The sequence below is a fragment of the Myotis yumanensis genome, unplaced genomic scaffold, assembly GCF_028538775.1.
Source record: "Myotis yumanensis isolate MYYU_CA2020_CCGP unplaced genomic scaffold, mMyoYum1.0.hap1 SCAF_3, whole genome shotgun sequence".
Lineage (NCBI taxonomy): Eukaryota > Metazoa > Chordata > Mammalia > Chiroptera > Vespertilionidae > Myotis > Myotis yumanensis.
In genome coordinates this window covers 40867667-40881441 of record NW_027223754.1, presented here as the reverse complement: position 1 = coordinate 40881441, position 13775 = coordinate 40867667, and the positions used below count along the sequence as shown (strand labels likewise).

At 50.3% G+C, this 13775-nt stretch overlaps 1 protein-coding gene across 4 annotated transcripts in view; it reads left to right on the top strand.

Annotated features, from left to right (window-relative positions):
* FARP1 (FERM, ARH/RhoGEF and pleckstrin domain protein 1) overlaps positions 1-13775 on the top strand; it is a 271468-nt gene that overhangs the window by 249934 nt on the left and 7759 nt on the right. For all 4 annotated transcript variants that reach the window (XM_070408693.1, XM_070408692.1, XM_070408691.1 and 1 more), the window contains exons 18-23: positions 4565-4802; positions 8323-8453; positions 12070-12138; positions 12363-12452; positions 13109-13191; positions 13266-13378. In XM_070408693.1, the coding sequence (XP_070264794.1) occupies positions 4565-4802; positions 8323-8453; positions 12070-12138; positions 12363-12452; positions 13109-13191; positions 13266-13378 (724 nt within the window). The remainder of the gene's footprint in view (positions 1-4564; positions 4803-8322; positions 8454-12069; positions 12139-12362; positions 12453-13108; positions 13192-13265; positions 13379-13775) is intronic.

Sequence of the window (13775 nt, the reverse complement as noted above, 5' to 3'; positions counted from 1 at the left end):
ATATCTGAAACTTTCATTTTTGCGTTTTCATTTTAACCCATGAGTAATTCCTTCAACATAGAATATTTTAACTCACACAGTTTATCTTTTGAATACAAATACATCTATGTTCGCATTTTAAAGCAACTGTCCTGTATCGTGGCTGCCTAGATCCTGTCTAATAACCTTAACTAAGAACTGCCCAGATCAAGCTGCCAACCCCCAGGAGAAGGCAGGTTGCTCATACTTTTCACCATTTCAGTCTGTCCAACCCTTCGTCTGTCCATCTATCCATCCAACTGGTACTAGCTGAGGAGCTACTGCATATAAGGCACTCATGGAATAAAAGTTACTGTATTAATTCCCCAAAAGTCTGGCTAAATTATTTAGAGTTCAGTGTTTTCCCTTTAGAATTATATAATCTCATGAGATAGGATGAGGGGAGGATTTGTGGGGGAGGGGATGCAGGGCACAGAAAAGATAGGATCTAAAGCTTCTCAGGAGATTTCCTGTTTCTCTTAAAGATCAAGATATTTACTTGCCCTTTGCTGGTTGGGCTTATTGGTTAGGACGCTGGCCCATGGGATGAAAGGTCGTGGGTTTGATTCCAGTAAAGGGCATGCACCTCGCTTGCAGGCTTGATCCCCGACCCTAGTTGGGGCACGTGCAACAGGCAACCAATCAGTGTGTCTCTCACATTGATGTTTCTCCCTGTCTCTCCCTCTCTCTTCCATTCTCTGTAAAATCAGTGGGAAAAAATGTCCCCAGGTAAGGATTAACAGCAACAAAAAAGATGATTTAACAGACCCTGAGATATAGCTTTCTTTTTCAAGGGGTTCGAAAAGCCACACTCCTCTCTTTAGGCAATATCAGAGAGAGGCCATGGAAGTCATCGGGATTGCAAAAGTCCATGCAAAAAAAAAAGTATCTAGGGTGTTCTATAACTATGGCATTATTAATGTCACAAGTGAGGTTGACGTACAAAACTCAGATGTAATAGTAACAGACATCTTTTCACTCCCCATGGTGGTTTTTAAAAATTTAATATGTATTATATAATAACTATAATATATAATAATTCTCTATTCTCACCATCGTCGCGCACGTGCACACGCTCACACACAGCCTCCCCTTTTACTAGTACATCTTGTGGGGCAAACTTGTTACAACTGATGAACCAATATTGACCAGTTATTATTAATTAAACCCATAGTTTACATTAGGATTCACTCTTTGTGTTGTACATTCCATGGATTTTGCCGAGTGCATAATGTCACGTACCCCCGTGACAGTGTCATACAGGAGCTTCACGGCCTACAAGTCCTCTGTGCTCCCCCCGTTCACCCCTCACCTCTGCACCCCTGGCACCACCCACCTTTAACTGTCTGCGGAGTTTGGTCTTTTCCAGAATGTCACAGAGCTGAAATCACTGCACAGCCTTCTCAGGCTGCTTGTGTCGCTCATTAAAAACACCCGTTTGTTCTCTTCTGTGACGTGTTTTTGTTGCTGTGGTGCCTCCCAATTATTTTCTTGTAGGAAGCCTCTTCTCCCAGGTTCTGCGCTTTCCCTCGGCCCAGTTGGGACTTTTGCCTTTTCTCACAGTGTGTTCCCTTCATCTGAGATTATAGGCCCACGCGCACTCCCTTCTCGGAGGCTGGGACTCCGCCCTGGGCCTCTGGGGACAGCAGTGGAGACCGGCCGTTCATTCCACAGCCCTCGGGGACCGTCCCCAGAGCACCCCTGTTCACAGCTCTCCTTGTGGCCCCCTCCGGCGGCGGCTGGCTTCCCGGAGAGCTGACATTCAATAGACATCCAGCCTCCTCTCCATTCACGTAGCACCTAAGACCTAAAAATAGACCTGATTTCCACTCGTAGCAGTTCTTTCTCCTCAGGCTGGTGAGTTAGCGTTTTTGCATTTAGTCAGCTTCCTCCGCTGTGCTGGCGTTTTCCTTACTGTGCCGATGCCATGAGGTTTATAGCACAGAGCTCTGTGCAAGCAAAACAAAAATAGATGGAGAGGCTCAGAGAGCCACTCGCAGACTTTTGGAGGAATTGGGGTTTTTAAAAATGATTGTGGTTGTTATTGCTGGTTGTAAGGAATTTTTATGATGTGTGGAAGGGAGCAGCAGAAGATGCCAAAGCCCAGGGTAGCACTATTGTCCCCAGTGTTAAGGTGATCTCCTGCTTGCACTGTCTTTCCCATTCCAACCTGTGTGTTTATCTGCAGTCATAGAGGCTCAGCAGGGATGCGGCCCTTACCTCCGGCTGTTCCCAGACCCTCTGCACAGGACTGAGGGAGCTGGGCGGGGCTCCAGTCCCCACCCGAAAGCCAGAGAGAGCCAAATCGTGACCTTTGGCCCACGCAGTGACCTTCCATGGAAACATCTGCCCGTGTGCACGAAGGCACTTCAGCACAAAGAAAGGAGGTCCTCGCCTTTCACCTTGACCCTTCACCCACCACCCAGGCTGGGCTGTGTATCTCCCCAGGCCTCCACCTCCTGGCTTGTCTCCTTCTTAAACTCCTGCCACATTACTCCTTCCTGGCTCTTTTCTCTTTCCCGGATGACTCGCCCAGCTTCCTCATGAGTTTCCTTGCCTCCCACTGAGCCTATATACCAGCATTTATATTACAGCCAGACTGACGAGGCTTACAACTCTCCTTGTCTCTCTGCGGTTGGGAGGATACAGGCCAAACCCTAAACCTGGTGAGAAAGCCTTCACACTCTAGCCCTGGACAGTCTTTCCAGACCCCTTCTCACCATTCTTCCGATTCTACTCCGCGTTCCAGTGACCGTGCGCTCACCTCTTCACACACTCAACCCTTGCAGGACTCCTGCCTCAGCTGCTGCATGCATTGGTCCGTTTGTCCAGAAATGCATGCAGGCAACAGACATTTACTGAGACCTACTGTGTATATCAGGCCTTGAGGAGGTGGCGACATGACATACACTCTCTCAAAGTCAAACAGGACTGCCCATGTGATAGCATTGCATTGAACTACATGCATGCACACACACACACACACACACACACATATACGTGCACCTGCACACACAAGTGAGGGCATGTATAACTAACTTGTGGAATACAAATAAACCCTGAGGGTTGTACCAGTGTCAGTTTCCTGGTTGCACTACTGTGCTATTGTTATGCAAGGTGTTACATTCATAAGGCCAGATGAAGGCCTATAGGATTCCCCTGTGCATTTCTTTGCAACTTCCTCTGAATCTATATTTTTTAAGAAGTCACAAAATAAACTGTACAGGGGAGGCTAGTGATAAGGGCTTAGATCAGTGGTTCTCAACCTTCTGGCCCTTTAAATACAGTTCCTCATGTTGTGACCCAACCATAAAATTATTTTCATTGCTACTTCATCACTGTAATTTTGCTACTGTTATGAATCAATGTAAAAATCTGATACACAGGATGGTCTTAGGCAACCCCTGTGAAAGGGTCGTTCGACCCCCAAAGGGGTCGTGACCCACCGGTTGAGAACCGCTGCCTTAGATGGACAAACAGCGTTAAGTACAGGATGATAGCCAATTCGTTACTGAGCCTGGAGATCAGGGAAGGCCCCAGAGCTAACCCTGAAGGGTGAGGCGGGCGAGGGGGTGGGGGCGTGTCATGCAGAGGCTCTGGCCCATCAAATGCAGGCTGCTCAGTGGGCAGTGCAGGCTGCTCAGTGGGCAGTGCAGGCTGCTCAGTGGGCAGCCCAGGGTGAGTAGCAAGAGATGACGATGGAGGGTGGGAGGGATTGCATCCTAAGAGCACTGCGCACCTGCTGCAGACTCGGGGGTCGTCCCAAGATGGTGGGAGCTCTTGTGTCCAAGCAAGAGGCGATGTGCTCAGTTTAATTGTAAGAAGTTCGTGTTGGTGGCTGATGTGTGATGAGGTGGAGGGGTGAGGAGTGGTGGCAGAGATTCCAGTGGAGACACCAGTACAGTGGTGGGCGGCACAGGCCTGAAACCATGGGGATGAAGACAGGCATAGGTTTGATGGTCTGAGGAGGTAGGACTGGTAGGACTTGGTGAAGGATGGAAAAAATGAGAGAATCCAGAATGGTCTCCAGTGTTTTCTGTCCTGAGCAACTGGCTCAGACCCCAGAGGAGCAGGGAGCATGCCTAACCCTCCTCGCTCCCTGGAACTCGCAGAGCGGGTGGCTGCGGCACGTGCTCACTCACTGCATGGGCAGCCGGGGGAGTCCGTCAGGAATACGTATTTGTCACTGTGTGACGTGTACTGAGTGGCCCGGTCTGTCTGTCATCCTGTGGCCTGTGGTGGGAAGCCGCAGGCCCCCGAAGGAGCTCAGTTTTGCCCGTCTTATTTTTAAAGGAACATGTACACTTCTAATATGTCTCCTGATGCATAAACCCTGTCTATGTTAAGCTGCTCAATGCTTTAATAGAGCTTTTTATTTCATCCCAAGAACTTAGTATAATGAAATAAACCATGAAATTTGAAACATGTGAGATTTAATGAAATGAAGGACAGCAGATCCTCATTTCTGAAGGCCAGTGGGTGGACCGCGTGCACATGCAGTTCCACTGAGCAGGACCCCTCCCCACTTGTCTTTCGGCCCCGACAGCCGCTGGCTGCGCACCTGTGGAAGCACGGCGAGGCTCTGGAGGCGCTGGAGACCGGCATCCGGAGCTCCCGGCGGCTGGAGAACTTGTGCAGAGACTTCGAGCTGCAGAAGGTGTGCTACCTGCCGCTCAACACCTTCCTCCTGCGCCCGCTGCACCGGCTCATGCACTATAAGCAGGTCCTGGAGCGGCTGTGCAAGGACAACCCGCCCAACGAGGCCGACTTCAGGGACTGCCGAGGTGAGCAGGGCAGGCACCGCTGGACCCACCCTGCAGGGGGCGCTCCTCGGGGCAGAGCTCTGTGGCTGTGTCCCAGGTTTTCCTAGTCCCACAGGGCAGGCACCACTTTCAGTACCTGGTCAAATATTACCTGTTATCTCTTTCCATAAAGAAAGTGAGGGTCGCTAAGAACTCTCTCCCTTCCGCCTTTGCACGTGTTTCCTCCCTTGGTCCTGGGTGGTTTGGTGCGGAGAACCCTGGAGGCGCTACACTGAGAGTCAGCCCCCTCCGGGACCCCCTCCCCTCCTTACACAGTTCAAACGCATCACTCGCTCCTTGGACTGGCCGCGGAACATGGCTTGTAATAAATAGTGCTCATTTCTGCTGGGCATTTGTCATGTGCCAGTGACTTCACCAAGCACTTCACCCAAGGCAGGGTGAGTTCATTTTACATAGGGGATGGGGAGGCCACTGAGACCAGAGAGGTCAAGGAGCCTGCCCAGAGTCACAGAGCTGGAAAGTAAATGGCTTGTAACCTAAACCCAGGACCCACGTTCTTGACCACCCTCCCCTACTGTCTCATGATATTACTGTCCCTCGCTCAGCTCCTGGGCCAGGTGCTGTGCCAGGGATCTTACTATGTTAACACCTTTACTCCTTTAGCAACCCCATGAAATAAGTGTTGCGATCCCATTTTATAGATAAGAAGACCGAGGCTCAGAGGAGGTAAGGGACTTGTCACTCAGTTAGTAAAGGTCAGAGCTGGTATTCCAGACCATGCTCTCTTCACCGGGCCACACATCACCTCTTTGAACCTAGGTCGTTTGTCTCATGTGATATGTGGTCTGTTAATGCCTGAACCATCAGCCCCTCGAGGGCCAGGGCCCTGAGGTCTGATGCTGTGCCCCCGCTACTCCCCAGCTGGGCTGGTGGCTGTTGACAATTACACGAATTTGCTCACCCTCTAGTATGTCAAGGCCTGTATCTCTCACCTAAAATATTATAAAAATACCTCCCGTCTCTCAAGTCACCTGTATCCTCATTTTCTAAGTGCATCTCTTCTTTGCATAAAAACTGGGTGATACTCAGTTCTCTCAGGCCACCGACCCATCTCCTGTAGCAGATACGCTCTGGGCACCTGCTGAGTACTCGGTATATTAGAAAGAGGAGTGGGTGTGGGCCCTACTCATGGAAAGCACTAGGGGCACAGAGGGGGGACCTGGGCAGTGGCTGACCCGTGAGGGGGAAATGCCCGGTGCCGTAAGTCGGGTGGCTTCTGGCCCGGCCTTCCAGGCTGAGTGGGGGCTGGCTGAGGGAAGGGTAGCTAAGCTTAGGGCTAGCATGTAAGTAGGAGTTTTCTTGGATGAGGGCAGAGTGTGCAGCAGAGAGTTGGGACCTGCATGTACAGAGGTCCAAAGGGGACAGAGACTATGGAACATTCTAGATAGAAGCTCTGTGTGGGCTGCAGAGGGAGAGCAGCAGAAATGAGGCTGGAAAAGTAAGCAGAGACCAGGTCCCGTGGGGTCTCATAAACCTTAGCATACCTCAACCTAAGAGTAAAGCGAAGACGGGAAGGGTTTTAAGGAGGGGAATGGTGATAGGGGGCTTGTTCTAGAAAATTCACTGTTGGTATCTAGAATTTATAGGAGATGCTACAAATTAGTTTTTAAAAGGACAGCCCAAGTGGAGATTGAGCAAAACAGTGAAGACACTGGCAGTTCACAGAAGGGGAACAGACATGTGACGAGGTTTTGCTTTGCTGTTGACTGTCAGTCTTTCAGACAAACGGTGGTGCCTCATGCCTTGGCATGTTCTGTTCCTCTCCCTGGAGTCCCTGCTCCCACCTCCTTGTCCCTCCCTGCACAGTGCTGCTCCTTTAATTCTCAGTTCCTGCCTGGCCCTGAGCCTGCATGACCTTCTCCGCCCACCTGCCTCGTTCTGTCGTTCTGTCGTATCTGCACAGGATGACCCAAAGCCACTGTGGCCCTGAGGACTCGGAGCTGAGCAGCTGTATCACCCAGGAGGGCGGGAGACGTCTTTCATTTCCCATGTGCTTTCCTTGGCTGACTCGCCCAGATCGCGAGAAAAGTCTGTCTTCTACAATTCAATGGAAAGAGCATTTGTTATGTAGCTTCATTCATATGGTGGCATCACAGTGAAACGGCTGGGGAACTCAAACTATACCTCAGCATACAGTTCCTGGACGTCGGGGATGGGGAGTGCTGAGAGCCGTTCCCAGGACGCTGCACCATGAGCCCCGCGGGTCCAGGTGCCGTCTCCTTCCTCTCAGAGGCCTGCACCCCCGCCCCACTGAGCATTTGGTGCCCAGTAATTGCTCATGGGGCTAAATTGGCTGGTAATGTCTGAGTTTGAGCAAGCCTTGGGGGCTGTCACTGTGGCTTAGACAGCATTCTGTGATTAGCTAGGAAGCGTTTAATTGGCATCCCCAGGGAGAAGGCAGGAAAACGAAATGCTCCCCTTGCAACGTTGAAGTGCTTCATTTTCTGATGCCTGAAGTTCAGTTGGCAAGTATTTCTTGCTTTCTTGACAAAAACACGTGAATGCTCAGCTGCGGTGGCTTTGCATGCCACCCAAACACGAGCTAATAGCGCATCAGTCCCTTGTACATGTTGGATGCCTGTCCGTGTAGGGGAGCTGTGCCCATATTGCAAAATAAAGTTTCGTTTTGCAGTTGTTCTTGGCCACCATCTTGGTAAACGGTATGACTCCTGCAGAAGGTAATCCTGGGGGTGCTGGAATGAATGTTCATTACTCAGAAGTTGCACTGTCGATAGACTCTCTCCCAGAAAGATCCCTCTTTTGCCCAGGTTGTCCTGTGGCCTCTGTTCTCTGTTCTTTCCAGAGAAGGGGGTGAAAAATTGCTGCCCTGGGAACAGAATTCTAGGCACCCTGCTCCCCTGCAGCTCCCCCTCTGGGCCAACAAGCAGTTCTCACTGGAGGGCAGCTGTACTCCATGCAGCGATGAAGGGGTCAATTACATTTTTGCACGGCTTTTGGGAAACTCAGGCAAAGCAAATCAATACAAAGTAAAGCAAAGCACTCGGTGTTTATTTGTGGGACAGAGCGGTGTTGTCCCTAGAACAGTGGTTCTCAACCTTCCTAATGCCACGACCCTTTCATACAGTTTCTCATGTTGTGGTGACCCCCAACCATAAAATTATTTTCGTTGCTACTGCATAACTGTAATTTTGCTGCTGTTATGAATCGTAATGTAAATATGTGATATGCAGGATGTATTTTCACTGTTACAAATTGAACATAAAGCATAGTGATTAATCACAAAAACAATATGTAATTATATATGTGTTTGCCGATGGTCTTAGGCGACCCCTGTGAAAGGGTCGTTCGACCCCCAAAGGGGTCCCGACCCACAGGTTGAGAACCGCTGCCCTAGAAGGACAGCATCCAAGATAGCTCAGCCACGGCGGGATATCGTTGCCCTGCAGAGTTGAGCTTAAAGACATTGGAGGGGAAAACCCTCGTCTGCCGCTAATGCTGCGTGTCCGTGTTTCTTCATTAGCGGCGCTGGCGGAGATCACGGAGATGGTGGCCCAGCTCCACGGTACGATGATCAAGATGGAGAACTTCCAGAAGCTGCACGAACTCAAGAAAGACTTGATTGGCGTCGACAATCTTGTGATTCCAGGAAGGGTAAGCAGCTGCACCCTCTCATTCATTGGAGGCCAAGCCAGTAAAGCGGCACTTAAGTGACTTACATTTGCACGGTTTGAATACAGATACTCCAAGTTAAAATGTCGTCCTTCTGAAGTGGCTTCCTTCCACCCGGGGATAATTGGGGGGAAAACCTTGAATATCACATTCAGAAATTTCGTGTTAGAAGGAGATAAAAGCAAGCCTTTATGAAGTAGATGAAGTATCTTGCTTTTTCTCCTTATTGGTTGATGTGTTAATTTCCTTTTTTTCCCCTGCCATGTTCTAAGATGATTTGAGATAGCTTATTTTGTGTATTAAAATAGAGGTAAGCGCCGAAACCGGTTTGGATCAGTGGATAGAGCGTCAGGCTGCGGACTCAAGGGTCCCAGGTTCGATTCCGGTCAAGGGCATGTACCTGGGTTGCCGGCACATCCCCAGTGGGAGATGTGCAGGAGGCAGCTGGTCGATGTTTCTCTATCATCGATGTTTCTAACTCTCTATCTCTCTCCCTTCCTCTCTGTAAAAAATCAATGAAATATATTTTGAAAAATAAATAAATAAATAAATAAATAAAAATAAAATGTAGGTAAGTGAAAATGGAAGATAAAAATTTTTAATTGGGTAAAATAGTGCTAGCAAAGGCAGAGGAAAAGCTAGTGCGTGAAATCATGCTGTTAATTCCCATGTAAGTATGGAAACTATTTTTAAAAGATACACTTCTCTGTACATAATGTAATTTTAACTAGGAATTAAAATGACATTGTAGCCACAGCCTGATTCTGGGAGAGCTGCAGCTTTACGTGTGCGGTGGCCTCGCCGAGCAGCCCTCCATGAGATGCAGGCTGTGCAGGGTGAAGCAGCCTCGCTGCACAGACACGCTTCCTCCAGACCCGTGGGAATGTTCAGGATACAGCACAGCCTGCCTTTTTCCACTTCTCTTCCCAAGAATCCAAACTATTCGCCAGGTGGTACATCCCACCAGATCTCTCCATGAGCTCTTTCTCCTACAGCTCCCCGACTTTGAACTCTCCACCACCCAGGCTCAGAAGGGAATTTTAGCCTCTGCACACCGGCCTTTACCTTCACACAAGTTTCCATTACACCCGGGGCTCGCAGTGGCATCTGACAGGTAGCTGCCCTGGAAACTTTAAACCCGTGCACCTTAGGGAAGATGCGGGATCATCTCTGTACAGTGGAATCTCGGTTCTCGAGCTTAACTCCTTTCAGACAAATAGCTGTTCGAGAAGCTATTTGTTTGAAAACCCAATCATTTTTCCCCATTAAAAATAATGTAAGTTGAATTCATTCATTCCAGACGCCCAAATGATTCCGTTTTAACCTTTCTTATATAAACAAACATCTCTTTTTTAAAATTTATTGAACCAGCCCCTACTGGCCTTAAACGAATCGCTTTCAGCACTCCTTCCAGGGTTATCTTTCAGGAGATCAGATGTAGCATCTTCGCTTTTCACACGTCACTGCCCCTGAAATGCTGTCACTGGGAACTGCTTTCCCTTTATCCACATCAACCATTTTCTACCTCCCCAATTGCCTGTAATCGTCATTTTGTGAGCACTTTCACACCCTTAGCAACATCAGCATTCTTGATAGCCTTTTTATATTTTAAAATTGTATTAATCATCCATTTCAACAGCAAAAAAAACCCAAAAAAGACAAACAAACATAAAAACCAATGGCAACAAACACGTGAGGCGGAAACAAGAGTGACAGCAGCACGCTGGGGTCACTGTTCTCATTCTCTGGTGCCCTTCGGTGTTGAATGTGGCCCCCGAGACACCATTTCCTCACATCATGTTGTCTATGTCCACCCTCTGGCCCTGCAAACATTTATTCTGTTACTTTGTTGAGCCCCAAAACTAGTCAGTGAAATTACTAGCAGACATAGCCTTTGATTCATGTATCATAAAGGACCGAAGAGTTGTTAGGCTGTGCAGAAGTCTATGGGATCACAATGAGTTGGCTGAGTCCCTATTTCTGACTCAGATGATGCTGGGAACACAGAAATATCTCATGGCAGGTGTTGCAGGAATCTTGTTATGTGACACACTACTCCAATAGCTAGTGGCTGAAAACAGCCTTGTAGTCTGTGCCATGGTTTTGTGAATCCGAAGTTGGTCAGGGCTCAGCCAGGTGACTCTTCTGCTCTATGCGGCATTGACAGAGGTCCCATTGACATAGGGCTGGTCTGGAGGGTCCAAGGCTGACAGCTGGCAGGGATGGCTGGAAGCTGGGCTCAGCTGGGACTGCACGGAGAGCCCACGAGGGGTTTCATGAGCCTGGATCCAGGGTAGTCTGACTGATTATGTGCGCCTAAGGGCTCCAAGAGCAGCTGCTCCCAAGGACATAGTAGAGGCTACGTGTAGTTTTATGATCTATAGACTCAGGTCACGTGGCATCACTTCCATACTGTATTGGTCAAATCAGTCACCAGCCCACCCACATCGAAGGGAAGGGGACCGAGACAAGAACTTGCAGCTACGTTTTACAAGCAGAGCTGTGGAAACCAGTTTATTGGTTCCTCAATAGGTTAACAGAATTCCCATGTGACCCAGCAATTCCACGCCTGGGCATATACCCAGAAGAATTGAGAACAGGTATTCAGACAAAAACTTGAACAGAACTGTCCGTGGCAGCACTATTCTCGGTAGCCAAAAGGGGGAGCCACCACAATGTCCCATCGAAGGTGAATGGATACACAAAATGTGGTCTGTCCGTACGATGAAATGTTCGGCCACAGAACATCTGTGGAAGGAGGGAAGCTCTGATCCACACTACGTGAGGAAAGTGTGGCCACATATTATCAGTTCAATTTATATGAACTATCCAGACTAGGCAAATCTAGAGAGTTATAAAAACAAAACAAAAAAACCCCAGTGGTGGCTGCCTGGGAATTGTGTGCCTGAGGGAAGGGAAAAGGGAGGTTCTTACTGGGCACAGCATTCCCGTTGGGTGATGAAAAGGCCTGGGCCTGGGCGGGAGGCACACCTCGAATACACGAGTGGAAAATTTTATGTGTATTTTACTACGATTTTAAAATAATGAGTTGTGTGTGTTGGGGCGGGGGGTGCAGGGAGGGGGGTTAAGTGGCCCCACATGGTTCACACCCTCTCAGAGTTCAGTTCAGGAGGAAGAGTTCCTTAGATACGTTTGCTTCTTGCTCGGTTATCCTAGAACAGTTACCAGCTTCTGAGAACCAGAGTTTCAAGTCACGGGAAAGATTCCTCTGTTCATAGTGCTCTCCTGGGGCGTGTCTGTCTTCTGGACCCTTGCTGCCAGTTTGTAGCTGGTCGGGTTCTTTTCCCGTTCCCGCAGTGGGGAGCCTGCAGGCCCCAGGGGGACAAGTGCATAATTACAGGCCTGACTGTGAGCCAGGGTGACACCACTGGACCTGAGAGCTGGTTTCCTCTCTGTTAGTGGAGCCCATGGTCCCTGCCAACAGGTTCCTGGGAAGGAGAAGGCGGAGCACAGCATTCAGTACAGTTAATGTGATCGCTATGATTTTTAGCGTGAAAGGGACCATGGTGTGAGGAAGCCAGAGTCTCTGTGTGGACCCAGGTTTGCACGCTCCCAGCCAGGTCTGCTTTCTCCGCAGGAATTCATCCGCCTGGGAAGCCTCAGCAAGCTCTCCGGGAAGGGGCTGCAGCAGCGCATGTTTTTCCTGGTGAGTGGTGAGAGCTGCTTGTCCGCACCATGGTCCGTGGTTCACAGGGCCAGGCCTCTGCTGCCCATGGGGGGCACCTGGGAGGCAGGAGGAGCAGCTTTGCTGCTCAGCTTGGAGTTGTTGAGATCAACGAATTGTCATGCAGTATTCAGAAAACACTTTCTGCACGTTCTGGTTTCAAATGGAGCCCATGCATCTCAGCTGCACTTGTCCTTGTCCTCTAGTTCAACGACGTCTTGCTGTACACAAGCCGGGGACTGACGATCTCGAATCAGTTTAAAGTGCACGGGCAGCTCCCGCTCTACGGCATGACCGTGAGTACCAGCCCGGCACGGAACCGGGCCTCGCCCTCTGGGCTGCCTGCAGTTTGTGTGCCTGGCCGAAGGGAGCCTGAGCCAGTGACGGTGACGTGGGGAAGGAGAAGGAGGGACTTGACAAGGAAGTGAGAGCATCCCAGGTGCCTCGGGAACCCTCACTGGTTCGGGCTCCCTGGAGAGGTGCCGCGACCTGGCTCCTCCTCTGCATGTGGGGTTCGTGGGCATCCTGCTTCTGGAATTAAGTGAAGAGGCAAGGTGACGTGGCCATGTGGGGTGAACATGCCTCCCACGGCGCTGTGCCTGGCCCTGGGGCCCCTGAGACGATCCTCACCACCCACGTGGAGTCATGGAGCCCCAAGATGTGCCAGTAGACAGGTGTCCGTATTCTGTGACCCTGGGTTGGCAGATGCAGCCAGGCCAGTCAGCACAGGATTGCTCCCTGGCACACACCCACATTCTCCTCAGCGGTTGGCTGAAGGGCAGCGTCTGAGCTCTAGCGGAAAATATCCAGTGCCTTTTAATCTTTCTTTTCCCTTTCTGGTTAATTTTCTGACTTGTTTCTCCGGGCCATGGCCCTTTCAGTGAGCATCTGAAAACGCACTGAGTGTCTTGCTTGCTCCTTGGTAGTAACGTTCCGAACGCTCACCCCACAGATCGAGAAAAGTGAAGACGAGTGGGGCGTGCCCCACTGCCTCACCCTGCGGGGCCAGCGGCAGTCCATCGTCGTGGCCGCCAGGTAACACGGGGCCCTCTTCCCTGTTGACCCTTCGACCTGCTGTGGTCTGAAAACCTGACCCGTCTCTTCTTCAGCTCCCGGTCCGAGATGGAGAAGTGGGTTGAGGACATACAGATGGCCATTGATTTGGCAGAGAAGAGCAGCGGCCCCACTCCCGAGTTCCTCGCCAGCAGCCCCCCTGACAACAGTAAGTGTGGGGAGGCCCACTGCCCCCAGGAATTAGCTGAGGGGCGGGCAGCGCGGGCTTACAGAGGGTGAGCAGCCCATGCACTTAAAGTCACTTTACCTCGTGGGCCTCAGATCCGTGGACTACATTCATACTTAAAGCTAAAAATCAAGGAAATTCCATTTCCTAAAAATATAAAAATCCTTAAAAGTGAGGGAGCAGAGCAGGGAAGGCACCTTTTCTGGGCCAGCATCGCTGCTTGTCATACGGAATGTGACCGACCAGGGAGAGGAAGCAGGCCATCCACATGCTGGGCAAACAGCGGCCCCGTGCCCAGGTGTGCCGGGGCCCTCGGGGTGGGACCCTGACAGGCAGGTGGCTGCTAGTGTGACTTCCTGCTCAGTGGCTGCACTGGGGA